Source organism: Sphaerodactylus townsendi, linkage group LG09 (genome assembly GCF_021028975.2).
Source record: "Sphaerodactylus townsendi isolate TG3544 linkage group LG09, MPM_Stown_v2.3, whole genome shotgun sequence".
NCBI lineage: Eukaryota > Metazoa > Chordata > Lepidosauria > Squamata > Sphaerodactylidae > Sphaerodactylus > Sphaerodactylus townsendi.
The window spans coordinates 38,117,768-38,140,387 of record NC_059433.1 but is presented as its reverse complement, the minus strand read 5'-3'; the positions used below and the strand labels follow the sequence as shown (position 1 = coordinate 38,140,387).

Below are 22,620 nucleotides of genomic sequence, written 5' to 3'. Positions count from 1 at the left end.
CTTATTCTCCCTCCTCCTCAGGGTATTCCACCGTGCCCTCCTCTTAGTGATATATCTGCCCTTCCTCTAGGTAGTGCATGAAAATGTAGGTTTGCCTTCAGCTCTTTCTAGGAAATGCTGCAGCTGCCTGTAGTAAGATAAATTTGTCAAACAAAACAATCACCTGTGTGATGGGACAATGTTTGAGGTCATAGTAGTTTTTAGCAAAGGTGAGAAGTGTAAAAATAACAAAAAAATAATTCTTTAAATTGTCCATTAGACTTATCAGTCTGTTTGATATAGATGAGATAAAGCTGTGACTTTTAAAAAATAAAGTTAATCTTCTAATACAGAGAAGATTAATGAGATGCTCGAGATTTAAAAGATGAGGAAATAAATAAAACTGGAGAGAAAGAGTTTACAAACATCAGATGGAGATATACAGGCCCCAACACACCTCTCAGTTATCAGTGTATTATATATGTTCTCCAGTAGTAATACACAAAGTGAAATGGAGTAAAAGTCTCTCCCTGGAAATCAGTGTTAGCTGTACTGTATAACAAGCGTGAAATAGTCGTAAAGCCTTCCTACTTAGAGGAGAAATATTTTTCTATTATTTTTTGCACAGTGGAATGGTGAAGAGTTAGCTGTTCTCCCCTGACCCTTTCCCTTTTTTCCTTAAATTTCAAAGCATAATTATATATGGCACAGAGATGGCCAAATAGATAAACCCGTAAAACTGTTTCAGATAATACATTGTTTCAATTATTACATCAAAGCCTCCTAATTACAATGAGTGCTTTAGAAGCAGGGTTTTTTAGACAATATTAGCCAATTCAAAAAAAGTCTCATTGAAATGCACAAAGAGATACCAGATAATTAATAGCAAAAAAAAAAAGTATTGGTTCATTTAAAATTGTGGACCATTAGGAAAGTCAGGCCAGCAGCTTGAAATCTTATCTCCTCTCTCTCTCTCTCTCTCTCTCTCTCTCTCTGTGTGTGTGTGTGTGTGTGTGTGTGTGTGTGTGTTTTACCATAGCTGTGTAAATGGAAGGAACAAGAGCTTGTCCATACTAAAAGGGGTTTTTGTTTGGTGGTTTGGTTTTGTATTTGTATGTTTCATTTTGTTTTTAATTCAGGTCTCTTTTGACTTGCATGTCAGGTCACACTAATTCTCTGTTTGTCCACATGGTGCGTATGAGGAAATCAAAAGGTATATACAGGAAGGGCTACCCACATAGTATAGTACTTTTTAGAGCAATTTCCAGCATTTATGGTTTAGTGAGGATGGGCCATAGCTCAGTAGAAGAGAACCTATTTTGTATGAAAAAGGTCTCAGGTTCAGTTCAACGCATCTCCAGTTAAAAAGTTCTATGGTAGGTGATATGAAATTTCTTTGCCTAGGAGAGACACTGCCAGTCAGAATAACCCAGCTTGACCTTGCTAAACCAATTATCTGACTCTATATAAGGTAGTTTCATATGTACAGTATTATTGTAGTTACCTAGCAGTGATGGAACCACACATATTCCTTACAAGGAAAAATATTTTTGTTTTGTTTTTTCCACAGCCCAATCACATCTTGAATTATAATGGGGAGCCTGCTTTTGAATGGCCCCATGTGATCTGTCTCTAGCCACTGCCAAATATGGCCTGAATGTTTGTGTACTGGGCATAGACAGCCCTTAAAGATTATAAAAATTTAGACCCAGATAAATGTCCAGAGCCAAAACAACAGTACCAGTTTGCAGTGAAAGAAAAGGCAAAAAATCATTTAGTTAAAAAAAAATTATTTAAAAACTTTGTGTTGACTTCAATAGACCTAAATGCTGTTCACAACAATCAACCAAGTAAATAAACAATAACAATTCTTACCTTTTTAAAAGCATACCTATCAAACAATCCAAGTCAATAACATACAATAACATACATCAAACCAAGTCAATAAAATTTCAAAATTCCAAAGTTCCAGTTCTGGTCACCACCTGCTTTACCTCTGTAGATACGAACACTAAGAGCAAGGCTTGAAAAGAAGATCTTGGAACTGTCACCACACTTTCATAGCACTATGGATTTTTGTCTGCTTATTTTGCATAGCATGTGTTAGAAATAGGTCTGCTGATTGCAAAGGCTTTAATTCTATGGATTTGTGCAACCACTTTCTCAGTGATTATGAAGGGTTGGATTCCATTTACATTCCCATGCATGGAAGGGTAGGTTCCACACCTTCCCTCTCCAACTGCAGCCTCAAATGCCCCTCATGAAGGGGGTTTGGAGAGCTGCTGAGGTGCATATAGGTAAAAATCATACCCACCATGGATGGAAATATTTTAATAGGATCCAATCCAGTGTGCAACTTACCTGTAAATATTTTAAGGTAAAATACATAGGTATAACTACAATGAATGTTTTCATGCTGTTTAAGGTATATTCTGTATAAAGTATAGTTGAATATGTAGGGCAGAACAGACAGAATTCTAGACATACTTTACCTCTCCTTTTTGAATATTTTATTATTAGTCCACTTTGATTTTAATTAGGGAAACTTTTACATTTCTTGTTCTAAAAATCCTCATTTTGGTTTAATTGGGGCAAACAGGATGATGACTCAGCATGGGATACTTGCTCTCCTAGCATTCTACAATGAACTGACAGATATAACCTCCAGTGAAATATTGGACTAGTTCACCAAGTCTTTGTGCATTCCATTGATTTGCTCGTTAAGTATTTTTGTCACTATTTAAACCGTTAACAATTATATGTATTTTGGCATATTCCAGGTGTTATCAAGACTGCTCTGCCCAATATGGACAGAGAAGCAAAAGACCAGTATCTACTTGTCATCCAAGCAAAGGATATGGTTGGTCAAAATGGTGGACTGTCTGGGACTACTTCAGTCACTGTCACGCTTACAGATGTCAATGACAACCCTCCCCGTTTTCCACGAAGTAAGTTTCTTACAATACCAATTGTTACCTGAAAACATTGTCAAAGGCTTTCATGGCTTGAATCAATGGGCTGTTGTGGGTTTTCCAGGCTGTGTAGCTGTGGTCTGGTAATTTTTGCTCCTAATGTTTTGCCTGCATATGTGGCTGGCATCTTCAGCGGCATGTCACAGGGTTTGATTTCCTGGCTGTTGTGAGTTTTCCAGGCTGTGTGGCCATGGTCTGGTATAGCCACAGAGAGAAACACATCTTACCATGACATTCCTCTGAAGATGCCAGCCATAAATGCAGGCAAAATGTTAGGAGCAAAAACAACTTGACTGCAGCCACACAGCTCAGAAAACCCACAACAGCCAGTTATCTAGAAGCATGATTATATTTATTTGAAATAGAGACACACAGAAGACTTTTTCACTTTAGGCCTGTTTTTAGCTTCTGTAGCAATCTGTGGCTTGGCTTGTTTGCATGAGTCATCTGATTTTGCTTTATCAGCTCTCTGCTTGCGACACATTGCAGGCTGAATGGCACTAGGTAGAAAGTTTGTGTTGTGCAGTTCTGTTGAAACCAAGACCAAGCATGATCAACTCCACTGTGTCTCTATTTTGAAACATACCAGAATTGTTTTCTGACCTGCTTCCTGCATACTTCTGATGCACCAGTTATGGCAGAAGTGGCTGAGTTTATCCCCTCAGTACTTTAATGGATCATATGACACTGCTTTATACTGAGTCAGGCCATAAGTCCAGCTAACTCAGTGTTGTTTACTCTGATTGTCAGCAGCTTTACAGTTTCAGACAAGGCCTTTTCCCAATGTTCGAGATTCCTTATCTGGTCATGACAAAGATTGATCCTGGAGTGTACACTTACCACTGAATCATACAACCCATCTAAGAGCCAGCCTTCAAAGAGGCTTCTCAGCAGTGTGGGAAGGCTTGCAAAATGAAAAAGCCTCCTCACTGCTAAAAAACCTCTATGAAGCCCCTGGCTCACCCCATGCCCCTGGCCGACCCCTGCTATGCTAGCAGAGGCAGCAGGGATGCTAGGACACTGGAGCCACATGCAGCATCACATTTCAGCAGTGTGGGGTGGTGGCAGTTTCCACACACTAACAGAATTGCCCCACTGCAGGATAAGTGCTCCTGGGAGAGCCACATGCCACTTCCACCAGTGGATTTGGGAGACCCCCCCCCCTGCCAGCCCACTGACGCATTCTCAGGCCAGTGCCCACCTAAGAGATTACCTTAAGGCACATGATCTTCGTGGTTCTTTTATCATATAGTTTAAGTTCAGTGGTGAATCGTTCTCTGTTGTCACTCTCTCAGGTGCATTAGCTAGACTACACTGGAGGCTCTATGGCCCCCTGCACACTTCTTGCTCCTCCTGCTGAATGCCAAGAGTGTAGCAGAGTTTTGATTCCTTCCTTTTGGAGCCCTTTCTATGTGTTGCTTTTTCTAACACTCTCACTGTGCTTGTTAAGGGCACTTTGTTTCTTTCCCACATTATGATTGTAATACTTCTATGATTTATTTCCAGTGCTTTCTGGTGCACATCTTCCATCTTCCTATCAGAACGTATATCTTCTATTCTGGTGTGCATTTCACATTGCTTGACTATCTCAATCATTTTTTCCCCTGGCAGATGCTCAGTGTTTCATAGAAAAATCAATCTAGGGAGAACTAGAAAACAATCTGCCCTCAATTTACTTGCTTTGACCAAGGTGGCTCATGATTAAACTAAGAACAGGAGAGAAAATCTATTTCCAGACTTGAGCCACCCTGTTTATAAACAGTCTGATGTTTTTCCTCACCTCGCTTCAGTCTTTCTTGTAAAGTCATTGCAGAAGTGAATTAGACTAATGTGAGGAACATATGCATGCCCAATCTGGTCTTTTCTCAAGTGGGTATAAAAAGACAAACCAATCGAAAGTGAGAAGAGGAATTAGATTTTTTTCCCCTCCAGTTGTTTGGGTAATAATGAAATACCAGGGATTCTGTTTCAGAAAGTAAAAATGGTAGAGGCTTCAGTCTGCATTTTGTTAAGAGCAATCTGTATCAATTTCAGCTTGAGCAGCAGATATGGAGTTTTCAAGAGAGAAGAAGGATGCCTTTGCTGTTAAAGAGGCAAGAGTAGAATTTATCTCAATTACACGACACGAAGAGCCAGGAAACTGTCTCCTTTAGTCACAATTAAGACTTATTTCTGGTCTTTCTCTTATATTTATTCTTTGCTTTGGTTATGTGGGACATATACAAGAAAAGGTCATTGACCATGCTCCACCTTTGTCAGATTTTAAAACCAAGGAAGGCATTATTTTTTACCAGCGCACTGGGGCATGCAACTGTCAACCTGTCTGGTGTACTTGCAGAAGTGATGTAAAGTTGGTGGCAGGGATTCAGGTAAAGCCATCATTTACATGAGCATATTCTGTTTAAGCTGATATGCGATGTTTGCATACTCCCTCCCCCTGTGTTGCACATAAGCCATTTAGTAGATAGAAGGGTGTAACTCTGCATAGGTCTGCATTGTACATCACAAGTAATCCAACAGAGTAGTTTAGGGATAAATGATTAGTTTTACTGTGTAGTGTAGTCCAGCCAAAATATAAATGGATTTGGGGTTTCATGCATGTGTTCGTTATGTGTTTGCTCAGTGTATATAGCTCTTTTGATAGCCCTATCAATGCAAAGCCCTACTTGAGATCTCAGAATGCTGATGTTATGCAGATACAACTTCCTCCCTGATAGCATGCTTTTTTTAAACTCAGCAAATGCATTTGTTTAACACAGAGCATTATTTTAATACAATATTAACTAACTTAACTATACATTTAAGTTGTAATATTAATAAATGGAACCAGACAACTGTTCAGTGCTTGTTTTGAACTTTATAGGGTCATATCAATATAATGTCCCTGAGTCTTTACCTGTGGCTTCAGTGGTGGCAAGACTAAAGGCTGTGGATGCTGATGTGGGACCTAATGCTGAAATGGAATATAAGATTGTGGATGGCGACGGCTTGGGAGTGTTCAAAGTTTTAGTGGACAAAGAGACACAAGAAGGAATTATTATGATACAGAAGGTAACCCCAAATTCTGTTGTATGCTCATGATCTCATTCTCAGTGGAGCAGATTTCACCCAATGGATGGAGAAACTTGTTCCATTTCAGAAGGTCAGGTTCCAATGGCGCTTGGAATTTTTTAATGAGCAGATTGCTCAAATTACTTTCTGTCGCTATTCATAGTATATTTGGGTATGAACTCCTTCTCCTTCAGAGCCTCTGACAGCTTTTTCAGTCCTACGTATAGTTCTGGGATTATGGGAAATGGTCTTTTTTCTGTATAAACCAGGTACTGCAGAGTTTCTGTTCTCATAGGATTCTTAGAGCCCGCTCAAAGATTCCATTCTATCAATTATGTTCTTATTCAGGGAAAGGAAAAATAAATCCTAGCATATTAAAAATTAAAAATGCAAGGCTAAAATGCTTAAGTTTATATTTCTTTCTCATTACATTTCCAGGTAGCTTCATCCCAATTCAGATACTCCTTCATACCATTGTTGCAAATAGTTAACAAAACCAATGCAAACTTTTCTTCACCAGGAAGAATAGTGTCTTGTGTGAACTGTTATGGCTTTACTCTGCTTCCTTTTCTATTTTTGAGGGGAAAGAATAACTCAAACTGGGACATCATGTTATCATATTCACACTGGGTACAAGAGTGTGCTTTGCGTTTCTTCTTTGCCATGTTATTGCAGTACCACCCTGGCTAAATGTATGAACTGGTTAAAGGTTTGAAGAAAAGCTGGCAAAAATTTAGAAAAGTTGGTCCTTCTTTGATTACCATCCATTAATGTGGCTGGCTCATTTAATGTGGCTTTCAATACAGATCTGGAAGAATTATGCCTGTCCTAGCAGGATAACATTTGTCAGTGTCACATTGAACAATATTGAATGTCTCAGGTCTCTTATGTTCCAAGTCAAGATGCATACATTTTAATTTCGTCACAGGGCTGGTTGAGACTCTATGGCTCTTATTTTCATCATAGTGCAGAAGGTGATTTTTGTTTTGTTTTTCTGTTTTGTACACAGTTGAGAGGGAGGAGAGGAGAGAGAAATGACCTGCCAATCATAGTGCTGGAAATAACATTTGAAATGTATCAGAAGAGCCATATATAAATAGCAGCCAGCAGCTTTTTACATGCTCCAATAACAACCTCTTTGAACACCATTTTAAAATGTTCCTTTTCGCACCGCACAAGTATGGATTGTTTTATCCTGGTACAGAATTTAGTATGGGAATCTCATATTTTATTTATAAAATAAAATGTGTCTAGTTCTTCTGATGTTAAAAGATGGGTGGACAGTGCCTGAAAACATATTAGAAAGAACAGTGAACCAGACATCAAATGAGGAAGCGGTTGGACTTCAAAACTTTTGTATTGTCGAAGGCTTTCACGGCTGGATTCAACTGGTTCTGGTGGGTTTTCTGGGCTGTGTGGCTGTGGTCTGGTGGATCTTGTTCCTAACATGTGACACAGTGTGAAACAGATTTTTCTCTGTGATACACCTCTGAAGATGCCAGCCACAGATGCAGGTGAAACGTTAGGAACAAGATCCACCAGACCACGGCCACACAGCCCAGAAAACCAACCAGAACCAGTTCAAAACTTGTTTCTTCCTATGACTAAATAGAACAGAATGCATGATGCTAATTTGTATCATTTTGCATCCTTTATTCAGACTATATAAATTGTTTTTTTATTATATAAAATGGATTGTTTTCACAGATGTGAAGTTCTGTAAATGGTATACACCTCACTGGGTACAGTAACCTAGAAATATTGCTTTATTTGATATAGGACATTAGTCTTTGCTGTGCATTTGGAACAGCCTTTTTTGAGAATTCCAGTATCTTTGTTTTGTAACCAAGAATTACCTGTTGTGTTCCAAGTTATGTGAATTAATACTACACGTTGGGCAGGATTGTGAGGAAGCAGACCCAAATGGAAAGGTGTTGTGGCTTACTCCACCATCCTTGGACCATAGTGTTGACTCAATATTAAATATTCTACTTCTTTCACAGATCCAATTTATTTTGCGCTGTACCAGAGTTACACTGTGGAAAATCCGAGCCATCTTGTTGAGGCTCAACACGCATTTGTTGGATTTAACACAGGACTCAGTAGTTTAGGAAATTAGCCACAGAGGTGATGTAATCAGTGGTCAGTATACATACATTAAGTTCAAATGCATGGAATTGGAGTAGAAGTTATTCCAAGTTCTCAAGAAAACAGAATATATCAGTAATATCAGGACGGGAATGTGCATCATTCTGTGGCTAAACAGATTGATAGGGCAATTCAAAGTTTTAAATCATGTAATAGTTGTATTCAGTACAGATGAACACTTTACAAGGAAAAAAATGAGTCACTCACTTCCCTTTTTCATATACAATGATTTTGTATCTAAAAGCTCCCGCTTTTTCTTTCTCAGACCAGCCAAATGGAAGATGGATGGCTACAATAATGAAACATTGTCTTATTTTGAATGTTTTCACAGCAGTCTTTGTAGCTGAAACTAAAATTGTACAAGTACTGCCACAATATCTTTTTTTGTCAAAATTAGGAAGAATCTATTGACTCTTTTTAATGTTGTATTTTTGTACATTTATTCTTGTAGCATTGCTTATTATACAATCTATAGCAAAATTATTTAGTAAATCAAGAATCCATGATTATTTATTCCATTGAAAAGACACACAGATCTGAATTAGAGGAGATAGGAATATTTTCCTATAAATAAAACAAATTATTTTATCCAGTATTAGGATTTTGCAATGATAGTGTTAGCTATATGAGTTATATTATTAGCACAAAAAAAACATATAGTTTTTAAAAAGGGAACTAGAATATGCTTCCTCTAAAGTATAATTGCATGACACTGCTTTTTTTTCTCTTTTAAATAGGGATGACTTGTTTTGTAATTTCCTTTAGACAGGACAAAATGTCCAATGTTTTATATATATAAAGAGATGAATTGATGAGGCATAGGATCTAATCGGAGAACACTAATGCACAGATATTAATGAAGCTGTCAAACTCCATCCACTGTACAGAAAGAAGAACTAAAGTATGCATTGTCCTTTTAACCTTCAACGCTGATGTCGTGATTTGTGAGAGGTTGCCTAGCTATTATAAGGCAGGGATGTATTTCAGTCATGGAATGCACTAATGAAAGGGTAATCTGAAGGCCAGCTAAACTGTAGTTGGAGGAGAATAACTATTAGAGCTAACTAAATGGTGTAGTTTCTTTATAACCTAGAATATAATTGCTGCTTTCTACATCATAAATTCCCTCTGATTCCCAACACAGTATTAATACATGTGGCCATGGGTAGAATTGTTTATAATACAAACTTCTACTTGGACATATGCATAAATTTTACATCCATTCATAGGTTTATGTGTAAGAGCCCTGTGGCAGAGTGGTAAGCTGCAGGATGGGGGTCTAAGCTTTGCTCATGAGCTGAGTTAAATCCTGACAGAATTCAGTTTCGAGTAACCATCTCAAGGTTGACTCAGCCTTTCATCCATCTGAGGTTGACAAAATGAGTACTCACAGTGACGTAGGTATAAATTTTTTATGGGGGGGTTCTGGGGGTGAGGCCATGCCCCCCACCTAACCTGGGGGTGTGGTCACATCCCCAAGCCCCACCCCCAGCCTCAGTGCTTATAAAAGCAGCTCTCTGAGGCAAGGGATGGCAGATTTCCCTGCCCCCTGGCCCACCCACCCACTGGCAGTGGGCAGTCCCTTCTTCCTCCCCTCCCGGCAGAGGGGTACCTAGGGAAAATGGAGCCTGATGCAAAATCTGAGGTTTGCACCCGCCCATGGGCGGCTGCTGAGTTGCTGGAATTCACCCCCAAACAGCATCACTTTCAATGGTGTTTAAATTAGGGAGCCTAGATTCTCCTTTTAAATCCATCTTAAAGGGAGAATCTGGGGTCCCCAGTTAAAACAACATTGAAAGTTATGCTGTTTTGGGGTGGATTCTCCCCCACCCTGAAACAGCATCACTTTCAGTGTTAACCTGGGGACCTCAGATTCTCCCTTTAAATCCATGTTGAAGGAGGTGGATTTAAAAAGAGAATCTGGTGAAATTTGGGGGTTGCCTGCTGTTAGGAAGTGCAGTTGTTCTGGCTACCAGCATGAGCTTTCCAGGGTGTCTTTGGGAGAGACTCTCCTGATGATGCCACCCTGGGTTTAGTGCAGAAGTTTGATTCAAGGGGTCCAGGGATTCATGGGACCTTCCAGGGTGTGGCCCCCATCTTCCTGGTAAACCATTGGGAGCAATGGGGGATGGGGCACCCCTTTTGGGAGTCCATAACTTTGGACCCCCAGAAACCAACATTCACCAAACCTGGGTGGTATCAGCAGGAGACTCTCCTGATGATACCACCTAGGTTTGGTGAAGTTTGATTCAAAGGGTCCAAAGTTATGGACCTTCAAAAGTGTAGCCCCCATCTTCTATTAGCTCCCATTGGAAACAATGGGGGATGGGGCACCCCTTTTGGGAGTCCATAACTTTGGACCCCCAGAAACCAACATTCACCAAACCTGGGTGGTATCAGCAGGAGACTCTCCTGATGATACCATCCAGGTTTAGTGAAGTTTGATTCAGGGGGTCCAAAGATATGGACCCTCAAAAGGGTAGCCCCATCTACTATTAGCTCCCATTGGAAACAATGGGGGATGGGGCACCCCTTTTGGGGGTCCACAACTCTGGACCCCCAGAAAACAACATTCACCAAACCTGGGTGGTATCAGCAGGAGACTCTCCTGATGATACCACCCAGGTTTAGTGAAGTTTGATTCAGGGGGTCCAAAGATATGGACCCTCAAAAGGGTAGCCCCATCTACTATTAGCTCCCATTGGAAACAATGGGGGATGGGGCACCCCTTTTGGGGGTCCACAACTCTGGACCCCCTGAACCAAACTTCACCAAACTTGTCTCGTAACATCAGGAGTATCACCTGACGATACCCTGAAATTTTGGTGCCGCTAGCCTAAAAACTGCCCCCCCCCGCAGGCCAAAAACCGAAAACACACTTTAAAATACAAAAAACCAACAAAGTGGTGGGCGGAGCTTCGGACATGCAATGGGGGTTTTTGAACCTGAGAACCCCCCCCCCCCTTACCTACCTCCTTGAGTACTCAGTTTGCTGGGGGTAAAGTTTATTCTATTCCATAAACACAGTCTGCCTATGATATGATGTCACCTCATGGGTTAGTAATGACCTGAAGCTTGCATGGGGGACAACATTTACCTTTAATTTCACTGGTGAGAAAATAAAGAAATAAAAAACCTGAAGGTTTTTACATGAATTATTTAGAGAACAGGAATTTTTAAAAGTATCTGAATAAGAAAGAAATTGTGCACAGTATTAAGATTTTGCAACAGCAAAAATCAATGCTGACATTAACATGGATGTGGAGAAGCCTTTTGACAATATCTCTTGGCCATTTATGTTGTGCATTAGAAAAAATGGGCTTTGGAAATAACTTTTTGACAGGTATAGAGTCAATCGTTATGTGAGGCCAGAACTCAGCAGCTGTTTTGAGAAAAGATAGGCTAGAAATAAACTCCCCCCCCCAAAAAAAGCAAAAGACATCTGACATCAGAAACAGACAGCTTTTACTTAGCGGTGAATGCAGGAAAGTTACAGAAGGCTTAATCCCTCTGGGTGCTCTCTAACCTGGTATATGACTACGCACACCATAGGAAAAGACCTTTAGTATTTTATAGACAAAAATAATACATACGTCATAGTTCATCCCCTTACTCAAGCAGACATAATCCCATACCCCTTTCAATGGCTTTTAAGCACGAACCTTAAAATCCCATTGGATAGTCTCTAGGTCTCCTTGTCAGCATTTAAGACAGCCTCTATTCCCACGTGGTCACACTCCTTCAATACAAACACTGCATGCTGTTTCTCACGTCCCTCTGCCCATATATGGAGGCAGTCTCTATGGATCTAGAGCCAAGTGCTAACATCCAGGATCGCTATGAAGGCCTCATGAGATGGGCACCAAGAGGGCTGGCTGAACACTTCTCTTCCCCAGTCCGCTTTAGCTCAATGCCTGCCCACTTATTTCGGATTAATTCCTCGCTATCCCAGGCCTGCACCCCACCTTTCAGGATAAGGTTGCGTCACTCCGCCAAGACCTGCCATGACACATCAATCTTCTTTGGTGGTGGCATGGCTACATCTGCTGTGCTGTCCCTGGAATTATTGATTTGGTCCCCTGGAATTATTGATTAGGTCTCCTATTCGTGAAGTTTGTTAACTCAGCAGTTGTTGCATATTCTCTTGGTTTGTTTTCTTAGAATTGTTTTCTTTTAACAGGCAATGCATTATGCCTTGAAAAGCTGGTGTTGACATACTTCATTTTGCTTATTCCCCATGACAGTGGTTGAGTTGATACATTTTTTTTTAAAAAAAGACCTTATCTGTGCATATGCATTGCATTGTGTGACCTTTTCTGTCACAAGAGTTCCTTCCAGTATTTCAGATGAGAAAAAAAGCAATTATTGGAAGCATATTCTGTGGAAGAGCTGTGAGTTGAACATGAAGCTCCTATTTCTAAGGCATATCCTTATTTCAGTGACTTACAGCTTTTTCCATCATATAATTGTAATGGGAAATTTCAGCAGACATAAAAAACAATCTAGTGATAATTGCTGGCTCTTCCAAATAGGAGGAAGCCAGCAATACTACATAATGCACCCAAGATTTAGCCCAAGTAATCCTTCTTCTTGAGTATCCTCTTGCAGAAGCAGAACTACAAAACTGCGACAAATAAGCTGTATAAACTATGCACATTTTTGCATAAGTATTTGCAGAACAGAACTAGTGGCTATTTTTGTTCCATTTGAGTTCCACACCACAGACTCACTGCTGTTTCTTTTGCTTAAAAATGAGGGGCAGCATTTCACCTAATTTAAAAAGAATAGTGAGTAGAGTGACAGGCTAGAATCTGGGATAACTGACTTTGAATTCTTGTTCTGCCATGGGAGCTCTTTTGGCCTGTCACAATTTCTCAATCTGCCCTACTTCATTGTTATTATAAAGATAAAGAAGTTTTGGAAAGAATGGTTCCCCATTAGGCAGAAAAATAGACTAATGAAATAAATAAAAAGTGTTCTAAGGGCGATTCCACACACGAGTAAAATAGGTTCGACCCAGTTCCCTGAGAAGGGTACTGACCTAGGTCGAAGCCATTGTTGTTCCTCACTGCAACCAGCTTGATCCCAGCTTGGAGGGCAGGATCATCCTGTGCCTCTTCGCCGCTCCGTTCTGATTGGCTACTGTCCCTTTTAAAAAAAAACTACGTAGGAGCTACGTAGAGGCCACATGACAAAGCGCCATACAGATGAGGGTGAGATTTGCATAGCTCCCCAAATTTTGTCAGAAATTCTATGTATTTTTCGGGCCATGGGCGTTCTCCAGCTCTCTATCATGATGTCTGAAAATGACTCAGCTGTGATTATTGAATGACGCACTTCTAGCGCAAGAGATTCCGCACTCTAAATAAATGAAGGTGCATCCCAAACGTGGTTCCCCAAAAAAGTAGTAGTTCCAAAATGGATTCGGAAATTTGACCGTTACATGGGGCGAAGCTGGTACAAAACCACGTCGCCCCCAGTGGTTGTGCGGAGCACTTAAGTCAAACGCAGCTTGAACTTAGGTCGATAATGCAAGTGCGGAATCAACCTAAGAAGGCTATCACGCAGAGGTCTATTTCTTCCTTTTTGACACAACTTTCTTGCAATGGTGTGATTTGGCTTCTCTTGGCCATCTATAAAATTCCAGTGCCACCCAAAAGCAATTCCAAGAAGTTGAACTTGACATGCAAATTCGCTCTTGTAGAGCAGGGGTAGGGAACCTGTCTCGAAGGAGCCGTGAGGTGGCTCTTCTGCCTCCTGTGACCACTGCGGTTCTCCACGAGCCCGAGCTGGCCGGGGTTCATCCTTGCCTTCCTGCCCTGCAGGCAGGCAGGGCATGGAAGCGCATCTGACAACCTGCCTCCGCTGGACGGCTACAAGTCGCTACCAGGCTTCTCCTTCTGTTGGGATGGGGCAGGCGCTTTCCCGGTGGACGGCGAGGCCGAGCTGCCGGCTTCATCCTTGCCCACCCTGCAGGCAGCAGGGCAGGCATACCAATTGCCCACGGACGGCTGGGCCGTGCTGCAGGCTTCCCCTGTTCCCCTCCCCATTGGAGTGGGGTGGGCGCTTTCCTGGCTCGGATCTAAGCAGGCCGGAGCTTCACTGGCTTCATCCTTGCCTGCAGCAATTGCCCGCCAGTGAATGTCTGCTGAGCAATTGCCACCGCCTGGCCAGGTGTGGGCTGCTGGCCAAGCAGGCTTCCCCTCTCGCCCGCCCCATTGGAGCAGGGCAGGTGCTTTCCCGGCGGCTGGCTTCATCCTTGCCCGCCATGCAGACAGCAGGGCAGGTGCACCAATTGCCCATGGCCGGCTGGGCAGTGCCACTGGCTTCCCCTCTCACCCACCCCGTTCGAGCGGGGCGGGCGCTTTCCCAGCGGCCGGCAAGGCCAAGCCACTGGCCCCATCCTTGCCCACCCTGCAAGCAGCAGGGCGGGCGCATCCATGCGCTTCTCAGAATGAGTGGAGTAAAAGGTAAAAAACCCCTATATATACAGTGTTATCTTTATTTTAAATGTCAAAAATTATTTGCGGCTCCAAGTGTTTTCTTTTCCCATGGAAAATGGGGCCAAATGGCTCTTTGAGTGTTAAAGGCTCCCTACCCCTGCCCTAGGGAATAATTCTAAGCAGGACCATGCTTGGCCATCTATAAAATTCCAGTGCCACCCAAAAGCACCACAGTTAACTGACAAGAATTGCCCTAGAGAATAATTCTAAGCAGGACCACTCAGAATCTGACTCACCAATTTAAGGAGAGTCGCTCCCAGGCAAGTATTCTTGGAACCATAGTGTGAGTATGCCTTAATAGTGAACTGTAATATATCGTGTGTACAAAAACATTGCTTTGTGACCTGAGAAGTCACAATTTTTTTACATTTTAGATCACTGTGAATGCATAGTTTCGTTCTCAGCTAATTATGCAGCTTTTAATCCCTTCTTTCATCCGTTACTTCATCCATGACCCTGTGAACTACAGCGATAGTATTATTAGCAGCAATTTGTTCTACCATTTTTCTTCATCAATCTAATTTACATATTTGATTGTGGCAGTCGCAGTAGTTCAACCAATTATCACTTAGCTGACTTATACGCTTTGAAGATCACTTCAGACACTGAAAAATTATGATTGTTTATTATTGCCCAGATTTCATTGTTTACTCTTATTAAATAATTTGCTCACCTCCTAATTATCTGTATTTTTAAAACTAATGAACAAAATAGGAGGAAAACGCTAACTACCCCAGATTTCTTTTCCTGATCATATGCAGATTCCTTGATATTTTCCATGTTTATAGTGTATTGGGAAACAAGTATTGCAAATAAATTCAGTGAGCTTAACTGTTTGCAAATAAGATGGGAGTTTTCTTTCTTTCTCGTCCATGGAACTGTGCTCTACAAAAAGTTCAAAAGATACATTGCTCCATAGCCAATAGGATTTTGGAAGCCTTGTTTTGGTGTAGCAATTGTAGTATTTAATATGTCTTGGGGATTTTCACCAGACTCTATTCAATTTGGTCTCAGCATGGGTTTTTATGAAGACTTTCAGGTGCAGTAAAAGAAATCCATTAAATGTTTTAGCTGATATGGTGAGAAATATCAACATTTGTGAACAACCAGTATTCTGTTCACTGTGACAATAAATCTCATGAAGGCACTGAGATTTGTAAAGCACAGAATTTTGCTGATTAGACTTTCAACTACATTATTTGTAGGAGCTGGATTATGAAGCCAAAACTAGCTATACCTTGAGGATAGAAGCGGCAAACAAGCAGATTGATCCTCGTTTTCTAAGCCTTGGCCCCTTCAGTGATATGACAACAGTGAAGATCATTGTGGAGGATGTCGATGAGCCTCCTGTATTTACCTCCCATCTGTACTCCATGATAGTGTCTGAAGCAGCCAAAGTGGGCACCATCATTGGAACTGTAGCAGCTCATGACCCAGATGCCTCTAACAGTCCAGTCAGGTAATTTATGGACCTTTTCTGTGCTCTGTCAATTTGCTGATTTTTGTGTACCACCATATTATTCATATGCAGGAGAAAGGCCATGTATTTTGCTGCATTTTTTGCAGTTTTAGAAATGTGAGATTCACAAGTGGTTGTGGGGGTATCTCCATTTCCCCCTCACCATTTTATTTTTCACTTCCCTGAAAGCCCCCATAACAGCTCCCCTTTTCCCGCTTTCTCATTTCCTGCCCTTTCTCCTTCCCACCCACTAGACAACCTCCCTATATCTGCCCCTGGTTTCCAGCTTTCCCCCCTTCCCTCCTGGCAGCATCTACCTGGAAAAAACGTGACTCAGTTTCATAGTGGGACTTGTGGCGGTGCAATTCACTTTCCCCCTATCCTGATTCCCACACTACATCCTCTTGCCTTTTCTGGTGTGTGTGTGTGTATGCCGTCAAGTGACAGCTGACCTATAGCGACCCCTCGGGGTTTTCAAGGCAATAGACATTCAGGGATGGTTTGCATTGCCTGCCTCTGAGCGGGCTGAGAGAGTTCTGAGGCAATCAATGTCACCCAGCAGGCTTCATGTGGAAGAATGGAGAATCGAACCCTGCTCTCCAGATTAGACTCTGCTGCGCCTAACCACTACACCATGCTGGCTTTCCTTTCCCTCCTCTTAGCAACCACCATATCCTCATTTTCCATACTTCCTTGTTTTCCTTCTCACTCACCCACCTCTCACTTTTTATCAGCCCCCCTTTCAACTATATTATTTAATTACTTCATTTATGCCTTTTCTTCTCCACAATGGGAACCCAAAGCAATTTACGTTATTTTCCTCTGTTTTATCCTGACAACAACTCTGTGAAGTAGGTTAGGCTGAGAATGTGTAACTGGCTTAAAGTAACCTAATGAGCTTCCTCCGCCTCCATATTCTTGGAGCTTTCCTGGGCCAGCCTGCTGAGGCTGTCCTGACTGCACTTTTCTGACCCTGGTTCCACCCAACTACACCCAAGGGCTTGTCCTGTCCTGCCAGGCAGTTCATTTCTGGGTAGCCTGCCACAATTTGCTTATTTAAATCACTTTCTAAAAGCATATTTTCAGTGCAACAAATAAAAATAGCTGGATTATTTAAGGAAAATATTCTACAGCAGTCAAGAATCTGTTATTATCCACAAGCCATAGCTTATGTTCCAATTAAATTAGTTTTGTGAATACATTGCAGAGCAAACTATTTACAGAAAAAGAGGCAAAGTGTATGCTGGGTACATATTTATAGAAATCTGCTACTGAGTTTTTCTTACCAAAGACATATTTAACAAATTATATTTTAAAACAAGTATCCTTGCAATGTATAGGTTCATATAATGTAAAATACTTCTGTTATTTTTCTTTATAACTTCTTTATACGCCAAAGATGCCATTTCAGGCATGAGAATGGATTAAAAAATAACTTCAGAAACTTAATCTGAAGTACTATGTGATTCTCAGGTCGATTCCCCACTGAAAAAATGAAACTAGATACAAACCGGTTTGGAAAGAATCAGAACCTTTTGAGCACGGTTTCATGGTCCCCACTGCAGCTTGTGACCCCCAAAAATCGCACCCCTCAATTCCTGGTGACCCTCCATTAGGCCACGCAGCAGAAAACTCCCCCCCCCCTATTAAGTTCTATGGATCTTGTCACAAGTGTAATCCACCCAGGGACTTTCCTGATTGGCTGCTGCATTCTGCTGGGGCAGAATTTTTTTTTAACTTTTCAACCTTGCAGATCCACGTCTGTGCGAGCATGTGCAGAACAACCATACAGGGAAACGGGCGATTAAAGCCAAGCCCCATTCCCGTGCTGCTTTGTCCCCCTCGTATCCACATTGATGTGAGGTTTAGCTCTACTTTGTATTGCCCTTTACTCAGTGAAGCATTCAAAACTGGCCCCATGTTGCTTCATATAGACATGGATCTTAGCTCCGTGGAATTTTTAAAAAAGGGCTGCGCGTGCATTGCGTGCCACCCACTGCACCCTGCTTGGATGGGAGGCTCCACGTCACTCACAAGGGCGGGAGATCCGACCCCCCCCCCGATCCTCCCCACTGCTCCCTTCCATCCTGGATTGATCACAGCATTTTTGAAAAGGTCTAGTTTCATCCAGGTCTGGGAAAAGTACATGATAAGGGGGAGAAGGAGCACCAGAACCATGATTGCCCAAAACGCAGTGGGGAGTTCTGCACCAAACCTTGTTTTTTTTCTGTGAGTATCACGTGCTATTCAGTCAGTGGGGAATCAACCTCATTTTCTCTGAAATGTTGGTCTAATAAGTGTTTGCTCTACACTTCCCATTGTGATATAATAATGGCACATCCTACAATGTTTATATTTAAGGCAGGGTTAAATCTTGATATTCTGTTTCAGTTATAGGGTTCACTTTTTGAAAGCACATGATATAATAGCTAAGAAGGTAGACCTATGAAGATGGGAAGAATGTCTGTTTGTTGTTACTAAGTAACCATAGCCAGCTCTAAGCATCTGGAATTAGGGGAAAGGGCCTCTTGGTTACAATATGTTAACTTCCAGAGTACAAATTACAAAAACTTTTAAAATGGGATCTTTACTTTTTTTTTTTTTAGTCATGCTCTACCTTTCCCAAAAGCCTCTACAGTAGCTTTATAAACATATGTGCAAAATATCACAGGCACATAACAAGCTTTTTAAAAAATAAATAAAAAAAGCTCTGGAATAAAAAAAACATAAAATAGGTTCCAGAGGCCTTTTGATTTAACTAAGGTATATATATATATATATATAGTAACTCAAAGATAAACACAGAAGCTTCCTAGCAAAACTAGACAACTCAACAACAATCAAAAAGTCTTTTGAAAAAGAACTTTTTGAAGATTGGCAATGATTCCATTGATTTACATTATTTATAGCTCTCTTTTCTCACTGGGAGTCAAGGTGGATTACACAGAGTGAATCAATACAGTCAGCAGGATGGACATTCAATAAATAATGCAACAGGATTTACATTGTAGAACCAATCAGAAGTCGGAAAAAAATAGAAGTGAAGCAAGCCATAGTGTTAACATGTCTCATTAAATGATGTACAATTATATATTGGATCCAAACTGCAGAAAACTACACACAGTAGCTCCTAATACGTTGTCCAAGTAGCTTTGTGAATCATTTTGCTACCTTATTGCCTCTTGAATAATTCAGTTTTGCATAGTCCAGTTTCCCATAATTTTCTCCAGTAGGCCAGTCAAGCCTAGAAGTTGCAATGGCAAGCAATATGAAACTGAAAGAAAGCACTCTTCACATTACCATCCTTTTTCTCTAATACAAGGCTTTCTCTAAACTCTTCATGGTATCTGCAAATGATGAATGAGCTCCATGCAGAGCTGACAGATTAGTTCCCTCCACAACATCTACTTCCAAGTCACCTTTGTCTCAGCTGAATAGAGTTTCAGTTTGTTCTACTTCAGTTACTATACCATGGCTTCCAAATGCCGGCTCAGGGTAGTGATGGGACTATCTGATCCAATGGGACTTCAGAGACTATCCAATCCAATCTATGAGTGATCTGAATCTGCCTTCATAAGAGAAGTTCCATAAGAGTGATCTGACTTCATAAGAGAAGTTCCAAACAGGCAGATTCAGATCCCCAATGGAAATTCTGAGTCCAATCAGAGAGAAAAGACTAAAAAAGTTGGAATTCTCTATCCATAATCTCACTGTATTTTCCAAACATTATGTTAAAAGAAAAAAAATAGTGCAATCAACTATACTAAAGGCTGCAAATATATCCATAAAGATTAAAATGTTTGTTTAATATTTATATACCCACTTTTTCCCTGGGAATCCCAAAACCCAATGCAGTTAGCAACTATGTAAAAACAGTATAAAAATTGATAAAGCCACAAAATCTGGGAAAATACACACTCATATTAAATAAGCAAATCTAAAAACATAATTTTTTTCAGGGTTGTATTTTTCATTGTCATGAACATCTCTTTTCCCAGTAGGAGTAACCATGGAGACATGGAAAATAAGAGTATTTCATAATAAAAAGTTTCTGCACACCGAATCTATCAGAGAAAAAAAATAATTCCTGAGCTTTAAAGCTTTTGGTGCAGCTCTTCTCCTAGCTAGCATCAGCCTTCCCTTGGGCTCTTGAATCTGCATTCAGCTTTTATTTGATCTCCCTCAGCCACTTGACCACCTTATTCAAACACTGGGCCAGGACAGAGACAGAATCAGCCGGTGGTTTAATCAGTGTAATATATAGCTGAATGTTAACATGGGAGATAACACAGAGCCTTGTGGCACTTCCCTCCATGTTTCAATGCCCAAGAGTTTGATTCAGCATCTCCCTCTTAATTTTTTCCCCTGAGTAGTCTGATAGAAAAGACTGCTCCACCCAGACCGCATCACGTTGTGGGTAGCTCAGTATTGTACTATGGTCCACCGTACCAAGGGCTGTTGACAAATCTAATGACAACAACAGAGTGGCATTCCTTTCATCCATCAGAGGCAATCCACAAGTACTGTCTCTATCCCAAACCCATGTCTGAAGCCAGCCTGAAAAATATTAAAGGCAGATGTCTCATCCAAGTGTTTCAGGAGTTCTATGTTGGATCTTTCCAGTAGCTAACGTAGTTTGACCTAGAGAACCACTGATCTAGGAAATATATTCTGAAGGGCTTGCTGTGTTAATCTGTTGCAGCAAAAATAAACATTAGTCTTGTTGTATGTTAAAGATGAGTGGATTTATTGGACCTTAAGCTTTTGTGAATTAGATCCTACTTCTTCTGTTGCAGAGGGCTCTACTCCCCAAAACCATTCTGCAATAAAAATGTTAATCACTAATCAATAGGATATTGCCCTTATATGCTGGATCTGCTGAACAGCCTTGAGCAAATTACACTTTTTGAGCCTCAGAATCCAAACTGTAGCAGGGGAATTATAGTACTCCTTCATTTAAGAAAATATTAATATTTCTTGGTCATAACATTTCATGTTTTCAGAGGTAGATAGGCATAGATTATATTTAATAGTATGATATAATTTCAGCATATATAACTTATCTGTTAAATTTTTTTCAGCAAAATATGTACATGTAAACAATATTCCAGGAATTGCCTATTAGTAGCTATGTTGAACAGATGATAAGGTTAATAACTAGGAAGCCTGAGAGCTGACCAGAGATTAAATTCCATCTGCCTTGGTCTGCCAAGACTGACTATATTGCAGCCGTGACAGGAGATGTCTCTGGAGGAAGGATGCCTACCATGAAGCTGTTCAAGAGCAGCGTTGACCAAATATAGCAGAACAGGAAGGGGGTAAACAAAAGGAAGGACTAAAATAAAAGCCAGAGGAAAACCTGATATAATCCAGAAGAATAAAAATAAAAAGAATTGATCCCTTTTGAAGTCCTTCAAACAGAAAAAACACACACAAAAATACAATAAATCAAGGAATTAAAAATAATGTTTATGCTTCTTTGAATCCTGTATGAACTCATTTAAGAATTTGAACTAAGTTATTGTTTATTAAGATTTTATCTCTTTGAAACCCCAACTTTCCTCTCCTGCATATGAAATGAAAAACGTGAGAAGTAAATCTGGTCCCTTTTGGGAGTCCATTTAAACAGGAAAAAAAGAGGTGCATAAAAAATACATAATAAATCAAGCTGAATCTCTTTAAAAGTGTCATGTCTTTTAAATCCCTAAGCACCAGTCATCAAGTAAGTGAAACAAGCAAGGCAAACCTCCAAAAGAAAATAAATTCCTAATCTGAGACAGAGATAGTGATCCCTCAGCACTGACTTGAGTGCCACCCTAGTCACTCTGGAGGCCCATGTATTAGGCAAGTAATGTCATTTGCTTTCATGTGACTTTTGATTTGGGTCTCGGTGATATCAGGGAGATCCAGAGGGAAACTTTGTTCAGGGTCTACTAATGCCTGTTGGCAGCCCTGCCCAATGACTAATAATTTAGAGTGCTTCTGCAAATAAATAACAAAACACATTAATTGCTTTGAAGCTTCATCTTAAGGCTTTGTTCTTAGTTCGCTTCTTTGAAAATATGTAAATTTTGATCTGATTGATTACCAATTCTAGGATAAAAACATGATTAAACTTCAACAAAAAGAATTCCTTTTAATCTGGTCTTGAGACAGCTCTAGTAATGGGTTTTTTTTTTTACTCTTGGTGCAGCACATTGCATGAATAGTACTTGGCAACCGATTGATGGTGACAAAGTTCCCAAGAATTTCTAATATACTGACCAACCAATGAACTGATCTACAGCAGTGCAAACCAGTGCTGTGGCCAATGGGACATCATTTGTCAGTGACAGATCATAGGGTGATGGCTTACCAAGCTCTGAGGGGAGGGAGCAGTAATGGTGTTGCACAAAGCATGATGTCACTTCCAGGCAAAATCCCATAGAGATTTGTTGGACTCCTTGAGTGTCACCATGATGCAATGACACCTTGTCCTGTTTTGACCAGAAATGATGTTGCCCATTGC

General features: G+C 40.7%; 1 protein-coding gene across 1 annotated transcript in view; it reads left to right on the top strand.

The window, feature by feature from the left end:
• LOC125438911 (cadherin-7) overlaps positions 1 to 22,620 on the top strand; it is a 149,850-nt gene that overhangs the window by 100,701 nt on the left and 26,529 nt on the right. The window contains exons 5-7 of the mRNA XM_048507603.1: positions 2,760 to 2,927; positions 5,815 to 6,002; positions 15,859 to 16,112. Coding sequence (XP_048363560.1) covers positions 2,760 to 2,927; positions 5,815 to 6,002; positions 15,859 to 16,112 — 610 coding nt within the window. The remainder of the gene's footprint in view (positions 1 to 2,759; positions 2,928 to 5,814; positions 6,003 to 15,858; positions 16,113 to 22,620) is intronic.